This window comes from Solanum verrucosum, unplaced genomic scaffold, assembly GCF_900185275.1.
Source record: "Solanum verrucosum unplaced genomic scaffold, falcon-dt-bn FXZP01000220.1, whole genome shotgun sequence".
Lineage (NCBI taxonomy): Eukaryota > Viridiplantae > Streptophyta > Magnoliopsida > Solanales > Solanaceae > Solanum > Solanum verrucosum.
In genome coordinates, this window is record NW_026020308.1 from 1,043,820 (window position 1) to 1,059,419 (window position 15,600).

Here is a 15,600-nt window from a genome sequence, read left to right on the forward strand (position 1 = left end):
GCTTTCTTTGCTGAATTATTTGCCTTCTTGATAGTGGTCCAACAGAAAATGGGGCTGTCATTACTAGTTTTGACTTTTATGTTATGTATGATTAAATAGGTCTTTCGCCCTTACGCCTTTATATGTGTAGGAGTGGGGTTGAGAATTAGGTGCATGAAATATTTTGCATTCTCACATGATTCGTGAAAGAATCGCATACAAGGAATGTGATATAAACAGTCTACTCTAATGCAAACATCAATTACCTTTTCATAAGGAGACAATTTTACTATTACTCCAAATCACCCTTCTACGCCTTCAAATAATTGTATATTGAATTAGCCAGATGATAATTATATATTGAATTAGTCAAATCATTCAAAGCATGAACATAATCGCCTTTGTTCAAGTGAGGGGATAGGGTCACAGAGCGATGTACATAGACTCAGAAAGTTGAAACTAGCCAAATCATCTGAAGCAAGAACATAATCGTCTTTATTCAGGTGAGGGGATAGGGTCACAAAGCAATGTAGATTGGACTCAGAAAGTTGAAACTAGCCAAATCATCTGAAGCATGAACATAATCGCCTTTGTTCAGGTGATGGGAGAGTGTCACAAAGCAATGTACATGGACTCAATAAGTTGAAACTAGCCAAATCATCTGAAGCATGAACATAATCGCCTTTGTTCAGGTGAGGGATAGGGTCACAAAGCAATGTACAACGACTCATAAAGTTTGAAACAAGAAGGATAACTATAACCAATATTTTACATATACCAACATTCCAAAGTCCAGAAGGACACTCTATCGTGTCAATAGAGTTGAGGGTAAAAGGAAAAACAGTACAATTATCCACAAACAGCAACTAGATATCAACTTAGAGCCCCCACAACTTGGAACATTAGTGGTGCTCAAGAACTTCAAAACCTCTATATGGTTTTGATCTTTTATTCTAGTTAAAACATTGACCCAATGCTCTTTTATGCAGCAGGATATCTAAAAGACATGTTGCTCCTTCCTATAATAACAACAACAACAATAATACTACTAATATTTCAAACATCAAGTCATGGACAGCAAGAGTAGTGCTAGTTAGCTCCTTATTGTGAGCTCTGTAGCCACGCCCACGCCTACCATCTTTGGCACGTTATTGATGATCGGGGTGTCCAAATTCCCATTAGCAACACTAGATAGATGATTGTCATAAGCAGAGTTATGTACACCGATAGCAGCCCTACCGGAAGGATCAAGGTTGTTTGACCAAGAAGCATCCCACTCAATTGCTTTTGCCGTGCTGCAAGCTATACTCGGTCCTCCAGGAACGGTCAGGCTTGCTGAGTTCTGCAAATCCAACAACCAATATGGTATTAGTGTTTCGAGACACCTTACTACATTTGGGAACTCTACCACTTTAAGCTTTTCATTTTACCCTGGATGAAATATTTTCGTATATGGTACTAGTGTTTTGATTTTAAGAGCTCGCCTGCTTAATATTACCTGTGGGAAGAACCTCTCGAAAATCATTCTGTAATAGTATCCTTCCTTTGTAGTCGGAGTGTTATGTGGGAAGATATGAGCAGCATTAAACATCATCCTATCAGTCACCTAAGAAGAGACACAAATCGTATACAAGATCAGCCGACAGAGTGAAAAAAACAACGAAAACTGAACGATAATGCTTGGAATAGTTTCGGATTTGTGTAGTAAGCTCACATGTTGTTCAGCATGTGCTTTGAGCCCATCGATCCAACTATAGCCTACGCCATCGCTGAATTGTTCTTTCTGCCTGTACAGAATATGCTGCAAAGGCACAAAAAACAGGACAGACATGTTAGTTTTAATCCATAACTACTGGCAAATCAGCACGAAAAATATGACTTCCAACCTTTGGAAGGTACGGTTGCTCCTCATCATCAAACGCCTTCCTAAGAACCCACTTCTCGATCCTTCCTTGGTCATGCTTAATCTAAAATGGACGAAACAAGTTACAGTCAAACCCAAGTACAACACTGTTCCGGTGTGATATCTTTTGGTTGCTATAGCAAAATGTTGTTATAGAGAACATATAATAAAACTTAACATGAATAATCTGATACACAAAAGAACATGGTTGTTTTAGTGAAATGTTGGTATAGAGGATGATTGTTATAAAAAGGTCTGACTGTACAGAGAAAGCATATCGAGTTATACGTCTATTCTCATCAATGATTCGAGCTTAGTTTCTTACCATCTTCCATTCGGGATTGATACTCATGGCAACATCGATGAACTCTTTATCCAGAAATGGTACTCTAGCTTCTAAGCCCCACGCGGATGTTGCCTTGTTTGCTCTTAAACAGTCATACTGGTGAAGCGCTTTTATCTGCGCGTATACATGAAGAACAGGATCAGCATTTTTTTTAACTCGTCCTGTCTCAACGAGGTTCGAAACAAGAAGGCAATATTCCAAGAATGATTTATTACCTTGCGACATGTTTCCGTGTGGAACTCTTCCTTGTTTGGAGCCTTGTGGAAGTACAAGTAGCCACCAAAAATTTCATCAGCGCCTTCCCCTGATATGACCATCTTCACTCCTAGTGATTTAATCTTACGTGACATAAGGAACATAGGAGTGCTGGCTCTTATTGTTGTTACATCATACGTCTCGATATGATATATAACATCTTCAATAGCATCAATCCCGTCCTGCAGAAATGAAACGCATTGTTTGACAACATGAAAACAGAAGGTAATCCCGAGATCAAATAAAAAGTAACACCGCGATTTACAAACCTGAACAGTAAAGTGAAACTCGTGGTGAACGGTTCCTAAAAAGTCAGCAACTTCTTTTGCAGCCTTGAGATCTGGTGAGCCCTGTTCAATCGTAAAACACAAAAATTTATAAATGCACAACTGAAAAATGCAACGGGCACATATAGGTTGAAACCATCAAGTTTAAATTCTTGATCCGCTTCTGGAGTGACTCACCTCGAGACCAACACAGAAGGAATGAAGTTGTGCTCCCCATTGCTTAGCAGCTTTTGTTCCAGCCAAGTATCGAGTAGTGACAGAAGCAACCAAAGACGAATCAAGTCCCCCCGAGAGCAGAACGCCAAAGGGGACATCAGTCATCAACCGTTTGATAACAGCCTACAAAATAACAACCACTCATTAAGATCATTTCTACAGACAGACTTCTCGGGTACTAAGACCCAAAGTCGAAAGGAAAACAGCCTAGATTAATTCATCCCAAACAAAACTAATACCAAATAATAACAAATACTCACATTTTCGAAGGCACGCCTCAGAACCAAAGTGTCATAAGGAGTGGAAGGAATCGCTTCGGAGAACCAAGCGGGATTGTACCATCTCCTAAGCCCTCCGTTCTTGCTAGAGTACAAGTGCCCCGGAGGGAAAACTTCAAAATGTTCACAAGCATCATTCAAGCCCTTCAGCTCAGATGATATCCACACAGAGCCTGTGACACACAATAACATATATCACTTCTAGTTTGTTATGTTGTTCAGACCCTCCAAAAATGCACTCGTGTCGACATTTTTGAAGAGTACGAGCAACATAATTAGTTTCTATTTGGAAAATTTGTACAAAAAATCTTACCATCAAGTCCCCAACCAATATAGAGGGGTGTAATTCCGATGGCATCGCGAGCAGCAAGAAAGCTATTATCGCGAGTATCCAATAATACGAAAGAGAACACTCCATCCAGCATGTCAACAAAATTCTCTCCATATTCTTCATACTGATCAACACATATATTAAAACTCAAGTAAACCAAAAATTACTTGTAAGTTAATTTAACCAGCTTATAAGCGTATCTAAACGCCCGATTTTTCTATTATAATTCACTAGCCTAAGTTGGTTGATAAATAAAGCAAGACTATATACTCACAAGATGAGCAATAACATCACAATCACTTCCAGTCCTAAACTTGTGATTAGGCATAAGTTTTCGAAGTTTTTCATGATTGTAGATCTCTCCATTAACCTGCAAAATTCGACACAAAATTAATCATCAAATAAATTTTTCATCCTTATGTAAGTCTAAAATTATGTTGCTTCCAAACTTTTCAAAAATATCGACTAGTGCCTGCCAGATCCTCCAAAAGTAGCACATTTTCGAAAGACATGACACATACATACACGACTGACAAGTCGACAACATTTTTGAAGAGTCCAAACAATAGTAGAGTAGAGGTGTACTCACAGTAACAACAATTTTTTTGTCTTCATTAAACAGAGGTTGATCACCAGAAGCAGGGTCTATAATTGCTAGACGTTGATGTGCCAAGTAAAAATCACCATATTGAAATATTCCACTCCAATCCGGTCCACGATGCTTCAACCTATTGTTACAAAAATTAATTTTGTATTCAATATCGTCACTTATAAAAGTCGAATACAGAATTTAATCTTTGATAGATTCGACTTTTACTCATTGTACTTTCAAATCTAGTATAATTAAGGTATACTGATTAGAAAAAGTAAACAATAAATTCGATCCATTATTTAAGTAAAGATTCTAATAAATTTTGAATCTGTCTCTTGAAGTTGTCTGGTCTAGACTTGTGAAACAAAAATATCATGTTGTATTAACTATTAAAGCTTTGTTCCCCCATCAACATCAATCATGATGGTTGATCCAAGAAAATTTTAATAATCAATCTAGAGATTTCTTATCCCACGTTAGGAATAAATAATTATCATAAAGTATCCATAAAAAAATTCTAATGTTATTTTTATTCAAGTATCCAAACAATCACTGCCAAGTGTCAACTCGAGTTAGTTACATCAAAATAAACTTTATACTATTTTCCTCTGTCCACATTTAATTGTAATGTTATGTTTCTTGAAAATCAATCTGACTACAAAATTAAATTAGATTACATTAATTCAATTTTGTAAATTAAAAAATTAAATATTAAAAAATCATAAGAAAAATACTATAAATTTCATTTTTTTGCTTATCAATATGATGAAAAAATACATAAACAAAGTTGTTATCGTTTGACTCGAAACAATGACAATTAAAAATAGACGGAGGTCACTTTAGCTTACTAGGAGTTTTTAATATTCATAAAGAATACTAGAACAATGCAAAAACATATATGTACAAAATTATACATATATGCAACATAAAACTCTACTAGAATCAAATTCCGCAGGTTCAACTGAATTCATTTATTTCAAATAAATATATTTAAAAGAAATAAGCTTGAAATTTCAAATTCGTCTCTATCGCTAGCTCGATGCACAAAAAAAACTACACGAATACCCTCAAAAATGAAATGATCTTTAATTTTATGAACTTATATCCCACTAATAATCTTTAATACTAATACCCCATGAGTTATAATACGAAAATATATACTTATGCCCCATGAGTTATAATACGAAAATATATACTTATGCCCCATGATAAGGACATAAGTGTCAATAACCCTTCAATGCACAGACAGATCTACACTTAAAAATCACTAGTTTGACAGAAATCAATAATTTGATTTGGTTTAGATCATATAACATGTATAAATAATTTATCGAAAAATGAAAGGGGAAATAATTTGCCTGCGAGAAAGCTCAAGAACTCGAACCCTTTTAGCCTGAGAATCATCCGAACAACCCAACAAAGCCAAAATTCCACACATGATGATTGATCAAATACTAAGGTTTAGTAAAAATGTAAAATTGAATAGATTTTTTTTTTTTTGTAAATAAAGATTTTTCAAACTGAAACTAGATGATAATAAACAGAATAGAGAGAAAATGGAAATGGAGAAAAAATTGCAAGATTTTGGGAGAAGAGTACACGTAGGTAGTGAATTTGCATACAAATGGAATTGTGTGAATGAACCGACCCAATTGCCCACGAATTTATAGGCATTTTTCTCAAAGACTACGTCATTTCCTTTCAAGCGGCGACGTTTCCTTTGCTTTTTCATTTTGGTCCCGTTCGATGTATTAGAGCCTGATTAATTTGAATTCGTACTTTGTAAAAGAAAAAAAATTTCATATTTAATGTTTGAATTCAAAATCTAGGGAACGGTCTAAATTTTTTCTGTTCTAATTAATTTATCTCTTTTTTATATTTTCTTCGTTTCTATTTGAGTCATTTGTATAACGTAAGGGTATATATGAGTCACTTTCATAACGAGGGGTATATCAACTCTAAATGACAAAGTTGAGGGGTATATGAGACCCTTTTTCGTTTAATATTTTTGAAGTCAAGTTTTCAATCAATGAATATTAATTAATTTGACAAATAGGCATGAATTATTTACTTAATTTTTCTATGTTGGTCAAATATATATTTTCAAGGCTAATAACTCACAGTAGTAAAATAAAAAAAGAGACGTATAGTACTATCAATTATGTATTAATTTTATGAAAAGAAAAATATTAGGGACCATCAACTTTTAATAAAGACCTCATATAAATACGAACAGAGGAGTAGTTCTTTAATTTTATCTTTCCATATGATATATTTAAGATCATCAAATTAAATAATAGTTTGGCACATAAAATTTTATGTATCCTTAATTTAAAAGCATAAGATTCAGATAAATTTAAAGTTATGTACATGAATAATTTTTAAAATACAACGAGTAAAGTATATATATATATATATATATATATATATATATATATATAGCAAATTGAAGTAAGATTTTAAATCTTGGCTTTACCTTTAATATATATGAGGGTTATTTTCCATAATAAATAAAATTTCGATAAGCAAAAATAACTATCATGAATTGGAAATTCAAACTATATTTGTAATTAACAAAAACAAGTAGACAGTCGGTGTGTATTTATAAAACTCAGAATTCAACATCATTATTCCATATATAATAATAACAATATTCCTAACATAATTTTTTTAGCTTAGCAAGAAATAATTAATAGGTTAGAATCCTTAGCCTCTTTGAGTACTCCGATTATGGTATATTCTTGGACCACCAAGAACCACAAGATAACTAGCATTTATCATTAATTACTATCAACAATTTTTTTCATCATTAACTATCACCATTAGTTATTACTGTAGGTTCATTATTACCTCTCTGGTCTCCCCACTAATTAATTATCACTATGAGTCATCACCTAACAAAATGTCGCTTTGCCAATGAACCACCATCTTTTTTTTTATGATCGCGGTGTATGGGTTTACTTTTGATGGTTTCGATTAATTTCACGAAATATCTTTCACCTCTCACCAGCAAAATATACCATGTAACTCGATCCTCTAGGCTATGACAAATAAGAAGAACTACCTAGTGTATTTTTTGTTTCTACTAAAATCTAAGCATGTTGACCTTATAACTCTAAATCACTTCATTGACCACCAGATCACACTCTTGACTGCAACAACCACTATCATCTTCCATTGCCACCATTAGTTTTAAAAATGGCGATCGATTATGCACATTATATTCATATATGTATAAAAGAAAATGTTATATATTCAAATTAAGATATTTAAATTTCAATAAAAGAAAACGAGATTAAAACGTACTTGTCGTAGAAATTTATCAGAAATTACCTCTATTAATGAAAATCATGCACGTATTAAGATTTTTCAAAATTTTAAAAGATAAAGTCAGAATATTTTATCATTTTTTTCCCTTTATCCAATTTAGATTTATCCAATCTGAGTCAGCAACAGTTATCTACTTCAACTTCATTATAGAAGTCAAATTTTCTGTACTGCGTCGATTTTTTTCTTATATTTTCCAAGCTGTCCACGTGTTTGCATTTGGTAGCTCCAAACAAGTCATTAACTCTTATTGGTTCAACTTACGTGGATTGAACTGTCGTGCAATGATGAAACGATGCATCTTTAATTAGAAGTCTCGAGTTTGTGAAGTGGGTACTGCTCATTCTCTCGTAAAATGTGCATACAATGGTGAAATAATAAATATTATTTTTTCTATTTCAAAGGAATGATTTTTATATTATCTTTTTATAATACTTTAAATTTTATTTTTTCATGTGGCATGTTTAAAGCCGCACGATTAAAAAATATTTTGATACATTTTACATAACTTTAAATTAGGACTAATTTTATTTGATTAAATTATGTGCCGAGTCAAATCAGGTCATTATCTATGAAACAACTCACAATTAAATTTAAAGATTAAACACATAAAATTTAGATTTTGAATCTACCTCTGCTTAACACAAATAAAAATTAACAAAGCTCCTCTCTAAATTAATTTTAATTATGATGACATAAGCTTCTATATATGTGTGTATGTATAGTCAGATTGACACTGAAACTTACTTTGAAGACTTTTAAAAAATCAACAACTACGTACTTAGAAAGTCATAATACATTATAAAAGTAGCTAATGTATATTTTTTATTATTACATAAATAATCTAAATATAATTTGTAAAGTTGATAAATATATCGTAATTTCATTTATAATAGCAGGTTAATTACTATAATTATTGCGTACCCAAAAACAGATATTATTAAATTTCACTTATACTCATGCTTTACTTGCTTAGCAAAAAACTCGTTTCATGCTTTACTTGCTTAACTGCTTTTGCAAAAAATAAATTGAGCTAATCGTTAATTTTATTCGATTATGTTGTACTCTAGATCTATAATGCATAAACACCGAAACTAATTATTTTAGTTGTACTCTATCATGGTGTAGATATGACTGTATAACTTTTGAATAATGTATTATCTAGTTGACTAATTCATTATAAAAAAAATTATGCGAAGTTTATGTTGAGAATATTATTAACTAATAAAAGTGTATTCTCTCTAACAACTTAAGCTTTTAGATGAGATGATCACACATTTCAATATGGTATCAGAGCGCGCAGAGATCCTGAAATCGAATCTCAATTTTCATGTGCTTGGCCATGAAAAAAAATTAAACTCGCACATAAAGAACATGTTAAAGATATTATTAATTAATAAAAATATGTTCTCTCTAACCCAACAAAAATAAGACCTTAATTTAAGGTGTTGTTGCCCAGTGGGTGTCATGAAAATGTACCACTTCTTGTTCTATGCATAGGAAACTAGGCATTATTGCTCCATTTTGATTATGTCATGCAAAATAGGAATAATTTTACCACCTTTATTCAAGCCAAAAACAACACTAAAGATTATTTATTATTCACGTTAACTTTATTATGTGTGACTGATTTTGATATACTCGTAAAATACAAACTTATACTATGTAAGCATCAATTTAAGGTCATTATAAATATTATTGATTAATAATGATGATCCTCAGAAGCACAAAAGGTCATATACCCTTGTAATCTCCCTTCCACCTACTCCCTACCCAAAAATTTGTCTTTGGCTTGCGAAATGTTCGGTATTCATACTGATATAATTAAATTTGAATTCGTATTGAAAAGTCTTATATTGAAGGGTCTAACAAAGGCAACTTTATATTTAGTGATGACTTTTAAAGGTGTAAATAGAAAATGAAGCGTTGTGACTCTCCCGGAGTGTTGAATCTTTTTTAAAGAGTTGTGATCTTCTGAAGGATTGTGACCTTTACGAAAGGTTGTGTCTTTTCTAAAGAGTTGTGACTATTTGAACTTTGAAAGGGTGTGCCTTTTCTAAAGGGTATTGACCTTTCTGAAATGTTGTCACTTTTCCAAAGAGTTGTGACTTTTACCCTTTGTTGACTATAAATAAAGAGGATTTCTCTCATTTTTCTGAATTGAATTTTTCCCTTCTTTTGCATACATTTCTTAAAAAAACAAAATCATCGATCGTGTCTGTGTGATCTCGTTGCTGTCTTTTTGAGTTCGTTGAAATTATCGAAGTTTGAGATACCGTTACTTCTTTAATGTTTAATCCATTTACCTTGGGAGGAATTAATCTACAACTTCGGGTACTTGAGGGGATTAAATTTCTTAAGGACACACAGTCAGTTTTGCTGACTCAGATAGTTTTTCATTTTTGTCTTTGTGTTTCATCTTTACAGTATCTGTTTAGCTAACCTGAATACAGGAGATAACATTTAGTAGCGCTCGAACGTAAAATTTCTGATTAAAAAATGAAGAAATATATACTTATCACTCCACCACAATCCTTATTAGTTTTTGAAATGTTTATGATATATATTAAGATATAACCAACCCTATTTGAAAATATATTGTAAAATAAATACTTTCTTCATTTCAATTTGTTTCGTCCTACTTTCTTTAGTTCATTTCAAAAAGAATGATTTTTTCTTCTTTTTTTAGCAACTCTTTAATTCCTACTTTCTATATGACATGTTAGATACTGCAATATTAAAGCATATTTTGGTACATTTGATATAAGTTTAATTTAATATCACAGAATTCTAAAGTCTTATATCCTTTCTTGAACTCCGTGTCAAATCAAAATAGGACAAACATATTAAAACAAAGAAAACTAGCAATTTAAAACAATTAGTAAAGTTTAAATATATACAATATGATTAAACTACATACGATGAAAATTGTGAAAATAAGTCGATGTTGCTTGTGAAAATTTAGCTTACGCCATTAATAAAAGCTAAATATAATAATGTTTATTGACTATCGCAAGTCTATTATTGTTTTTTTTATACGTCATCTCTTGTGTAATTCCAAAGTGTTTATACAAGTTGCCATATAAAATTCTTGTATAAAATTAATTTAATGAGTTGTATTATAAAGAACACTCCCATAAGTACGTGTACTTATATATGATGTCCAATTAAAAACAAGTAATGGTGACTAGTTCTTGTTGCCCCATTTTGATTAATTATGACATGTAAATAGGAATCATAGTTCCTTTAATTATCCAAGAAAAAAAAGAGATTATTTATTATTTACATAAACATAATAATATGTATGCTTTTGATTTACTCCAAAAATATAAGTGAAATTTAAAAATATTTATCGTCTCTCTGACTAAACAACAAGTAACAATAATCGTTATAATAAGTTGACATTACTTGTGAAAATCTTGTATACGTTACTAATAGCCAGTATATACATAAAAGTTTATTGACCATTTCCCAGTTCCATTATTGAATTTCATATGTCATCTTGCGTGTAATTAACTCTAAAATTATTACAATAAGTTGATATTCTTTCTGAAAATCTTGCGTACGCTACTTAGGATAGATAAGGTGTATATTGACTATCGATGTCTATTATTGTGTCTCATTTATACATCATCTTGTGTGTAAATTACTCTAAAATACTATGCATATTTATGAAGTGATATAACGCATATTATAAAGTGCTTCACCTAATAGTGACATGCTCCCTTTCTTCCCGTAATACAACCAAATCTAAAACTTGAATAAATAGGTGTTTGATCATAGGATTTGAGATTCAAATTTAAAATTTAAAACAATATTTATAAAATATCAATAAAATTTTAACTTCAATATTTAATCCATAAGTTTATAGTTTGCACACAAAAAAAGAGACATGTCATTCTAAATTTTGCAACAAAAAAAAAATTATGATCGACGTGAATAGATTGTCCGTACCATGTGCAAGAATTATATTGAATCTTTAATTTGTTTTTTATCTTGAAAGTTTGTAATAACATGTAATCATAAATATTTATTTATAAAAGGAATATGGGGATATACTATAGTTCGCCAATTTGGTAAGATTGTATGAGTTGGGGAATTTTTGATAATTTTTACAAATTGTAGAATTTTCATATTTATGAGAAAAAAAAATACAAATTAAGAAATTCAATTCACATAAAATTAAAATTTCAATTTCAAATCAAGTCCAAGCGAGCCCTAAGAATTTATTTTCGATGTGGCCAATAGTATAGAATTTTTTTTACACTACAACGCAAAGACGGACTGATGGTTTATTGAAACTCGATAATTTTGAATCAAACTTTATTGGATTTTATTACATTATAATTATAATTTAGTAATAATAAATTTCAAACATAGTATAAATCAATTAATGGGATTGTTGGAATTTCGAATCTGACCTAATAGTGTTCAAATCCTACCTACATCTCTTCTACGAGGCTTACAACAATGTAATCTATAATTATGTATATCAAACATAATATATAAATGATAAAATATAGAGCAATACCTTGGTATAACTATTAACAACTATCGTGTTAGAGTGATAGGTACTTTTCTGTCATTAATTAAAGATTTCGAGTTCAAGTCCTGAATATTAAGTCATCTTTAATAGGGAGTACTTTATCTCTCAATGTGAATTCAGATTAATCGAATCACAAAACAAAGTACCAAGACAACAGTGGGAAACCAAAATAAAAAACTTAGGTATAACTTTTCAAAACGCAATAATTGTGTAAAATTAATTATTTATAAATTACCTTTTGTTTGCGTGCATATATTTTAACTCTTTAAAAAAATTAAAAAGGAGGGCAATGATAGGAAGAAACCAGAAAGGAAGTGCAGTATGATTCTGATTAGATGTGCTATGCAATTGTTTAGAGAGATTCCATCAATAATAAGTCATTAGTATTTAATTAATAGCCATATGGGTGATTAATTAATTGTTGAAAAATATTACATTCCTCCTTCCACTTTTACACGTCCGCTATATTAAAAATAGATTTTTATTTTTTACAAGTAATAACTCAGGATAATATAGTAAAATTTTATTTTAACTTTGTCCTCTTAAAAATATGTCGATTCAGATATAGACAAATAAATGTGGATGGAGGAAATCGTTCGTTGTTGCACAAATTTTGAAGTAATTAACAATCCTTCCCTATATTAAAGTATTAGAGATTCTTCTATCAATTATTATGTCATGAGATTAAGGACATGTATGTTTAATTAAAAGTTGAAAGACATTTATATAGTTGATTAAATTTTATTTTATTGCCTAATTAAAAACTCTTAAGCGTGCTTAAACTAGTGCGACCTAAAAACTCAATGAAACGCCAATGCATTACGTATCTAAAAAGGGAATAATTTTTTTCTTGAAATTAGGAGGAAGAGAGAAAAGAGGTCGTGAGAATTGAACTCACGTCTATTATATAAAAGATTTTTAAGTTAATATGAATGAAAAATGAAGAGAAATAAAAATTTGAAGGTTGTTATTTTTACAAATAAAAGAAGAAAGTAATTGTATTTATGTAGAAGAAACACTTCTTCAATCTCTTAAAAGGGCAGATCAGAAGAAGATAAATCTCATGTTGTTGTCGTCGCTCATTTGACTTTAGTTATGGCTTTGGTCAAATGATTAATTGTGGATAAAATGATTTCCCTAATGAAATCAGGAAACAGATTTCATAAATGACATTCAAATTAAAGTTCATTATTTTTTCTCTATCGGTCAAAACCCCAATTCCTAGACCATTACAATCCCGAACTCCACTCTTCATCCTATCGTGTTTTGCTTGATTACATATAAATATTTTTGAGATGATATATTCTTATTTATTTATCAAATATTAGAAAATAAATTAGAAACCTACATATTTTACGAGAAAATGTTTTTTAGGAAAATATTTTTCTTGAGACTTCACATCAATCGTGGCCAAACACTAACAAAAAAATTCTGTAATCCTAACATACAAAAATGCTCAAAATGGAAAAAGTGAAAATACCTAAATATAAAGCAATATGTTCAAGTTTTATGTTATTGGATTTGTCAATTGTCATACGTATTAAAATGGAAATTCACCTAATTTCTCTTTTTATTTGGTGCTTGTTCCATTCTATAATTATGTTTTTCTTTAGATCCATTCTATAATTATGTAAAACTACAAAATAAATAATTAAAAAAATAAGTCTTTGTTTAAGTTATTTTAAGCAATGATATATAACATAATTAGGTAGCATGCCCAAAATAGTAATTTTACTAATTTATTTGGAAATTTGTATTCTTTAACTTCTATTTTTTTTCTTATGTCTCTCTTGGAATCACCAAGAAAACACCAAAAAGATGTTTGTAGTGAATGAAGCCGCTCTTCCATTAATTAGAGGTTTCGAGTTCGAATTCGAGTTTTAGATATGGAAAAATTCTTGATAGGGAGTGTTGTTCCCTTAAATGGGGCCCTATGTAGCGTGAATTCAAAGTAGTCGGACTCTAATGCGGGTACCAATCAAATCTCCAGTACAGGTATCGAATCACCGAATGGAAATCCAAAAAGAAAAGAAAAAGAAGACACCAAAAGACTATTTATGTTATTTGCGGTTGCTATATTTTTTTTCTTTATTATCTTTTATATGTTTTATTTGAGTTGAGGATTTATCAAAAATAATTTATTTATCTTTATCTAATAGAATAAGGTTACATATATATAATCATTATCATATTTTTATTATAAATATAGTATTATTATATTATTATTAGATGTTTATTTCATTTACTTAATTATGAGTATCTAACATATATTTTACTTCATTAAATTACTTTATCATGATAAAAAGTTTTTACCTAATTAAACACATGAGTTTCACACGGACGAGTTTTTTTTTGTTCTTTTTCCTAATATGATAAACTCATTTAAAGAAGTAAGAAGACGTGTCAAAATTTGAATTTGAATTTGAATTCTGAACAGAAAGTTATAATAGTGACAAGACTCTGTGTTGTGCATGGGTTCAATATTTTTTCATGAATTTATTTTAAATGGTATTAAATCATTTCATTAAGTATATAAAATAAATATTTGATAATATTATTAATATTGATAAATTTTAAGTGGTATTGATTAAATGATTTTAAATTTTTACTCTAAAATAAATTATAACTTTATTTGTGTGGTAATAGATCATCTCTTCTTCTTTTTTGCGCAAATTTAATGTGAAGACGTCTGTTAAAATATTCATAATTAAAGTATTTTTCGTAATTGATAATTGACTTTTTACTCAAAATAGTTATAAAATATACATAAATATTACCGACATTCAAAATAATAAAGCTATAATTAAGAATATGAATTTAAAATTAAAAGTCACAGCTAAAACGAATTTCATAATTTCAGAAAAATTGGACACTAATTAAATTAAAGTAGAACAGAAGCAACAAATCTTTTAATTTTTTTTCTTGAAAATACGCTTACCGAAGCAGGCGCGTTGATGATGATATGCGCATTAGATATGAGTTATTATTTCATACCAGGTATCTTTTTTTATTATTTCTAAACATAATAATATGATAAAAGAAATAAATTCTAATTATACCTTGATTCGATTTATTGTTTATTTTAACTTTAAATCATCTCCAATTTTAGTCGAGGGGAAGTATAATACTTTAAAAAAAACAATATAATAATTAAATGCTTAGTTGAATAATTACTGTAATATCGATATATAACTAAACTCTATATTTCATAAAATTGGTATTTAAAATAGTTAAACTAACCTCATAATCTTCAAATTTAAATAAAGTTTTATTCAAAGGGCAAGATTGGCTCATTTTTTCTTATTTTGGAATACCGTAGGAAGAAATGATATTTTTGATCTATTTGGATAGTTTAAGGATATTTTTAAGTTTAAAAAATAATGACACGGATATTTTTTACCCAAAAACTTAATGGGGTAAATTTGACCTATTTTGAATAGCTCAGAGATATTTTTCACCTTTTCCCTTTTTAAAAAAAATTATGAATTCATATCTATTATTTTACAGATTTTAATAAATTTTTCTATAGAAATTTATAAT

The 15,600-nt window shown here is 30.0% G+C and overlaps 2 protein-coding genes across 2 annotated transcripts in view; one reads left to right on the top strand and one right to left on the bottom strand.

The window, feature by feature from the left end:
- Positions 1-15,600, top strand: part of LOC125835105 (40S ribosomal protein S4-like) — a 254,483-nt gene that overhangs the window by 31,764 nt on the left and 207,119 nt on the right. The gene's annotated exons all lie outside the window — the stretch shown is intronic.
- On the bottom strand, positions 715-5,777 carry LOC125835096 (asparagine synthetase [glutamine-hydrolyzing]). Its single transcript, XM_049514226.1, has 13 exons — positions 5,546-5,777; positions 4,185-4,323; positions 3,870-3,965; positions 3,578-3,719; positions 3,247-3,437; positions 2,948-3,109; positions 2,753-2,833; positions 2,444-2,665; positions 2,208-2,342; positions 1,866-1,946; positions 1,694-1,780; positions 1,478-1,585; positions 715-1,321 (listed from the first exon to the last, which is right to left on the bottom strand). The coding sequence occupies exons 1-13, from the start codon at positions 5,623-5,625 to the stop codon at positions 1,073-1,075; spliced, it is 1,773 nt and encodes a 590-aa protein (XP_049370183.1). The 5' UTR covers positions 5,626-5,777; the 3' UTR covers positions 715-1,072.

Bases quoted from the DNA above. Each gene is read 5' to 3' on its own strand.
- LOC125835096 (XM_049514226.1), bottom strand. From the start codon at position 5,625: ATGTGTGGAATTTTGGCTTTGTTGGGTTGTTCGGATGATTCTCAGGCT. The intron at 3,438-3,577 runs GTAAGATTTTTT...TGTGTGTCACAG, and splicing joins TATTGGTTGGGGACTTGATG to GCTCTGTGTGGATATCATCT. The intron at 1,947-2,207 runs GTAAGAAACTAA...CGTCCATTTTAG, and splicing joins TCAATCCCGAATGGAAGATG to ATTAAGCATGACCAAGGAAG.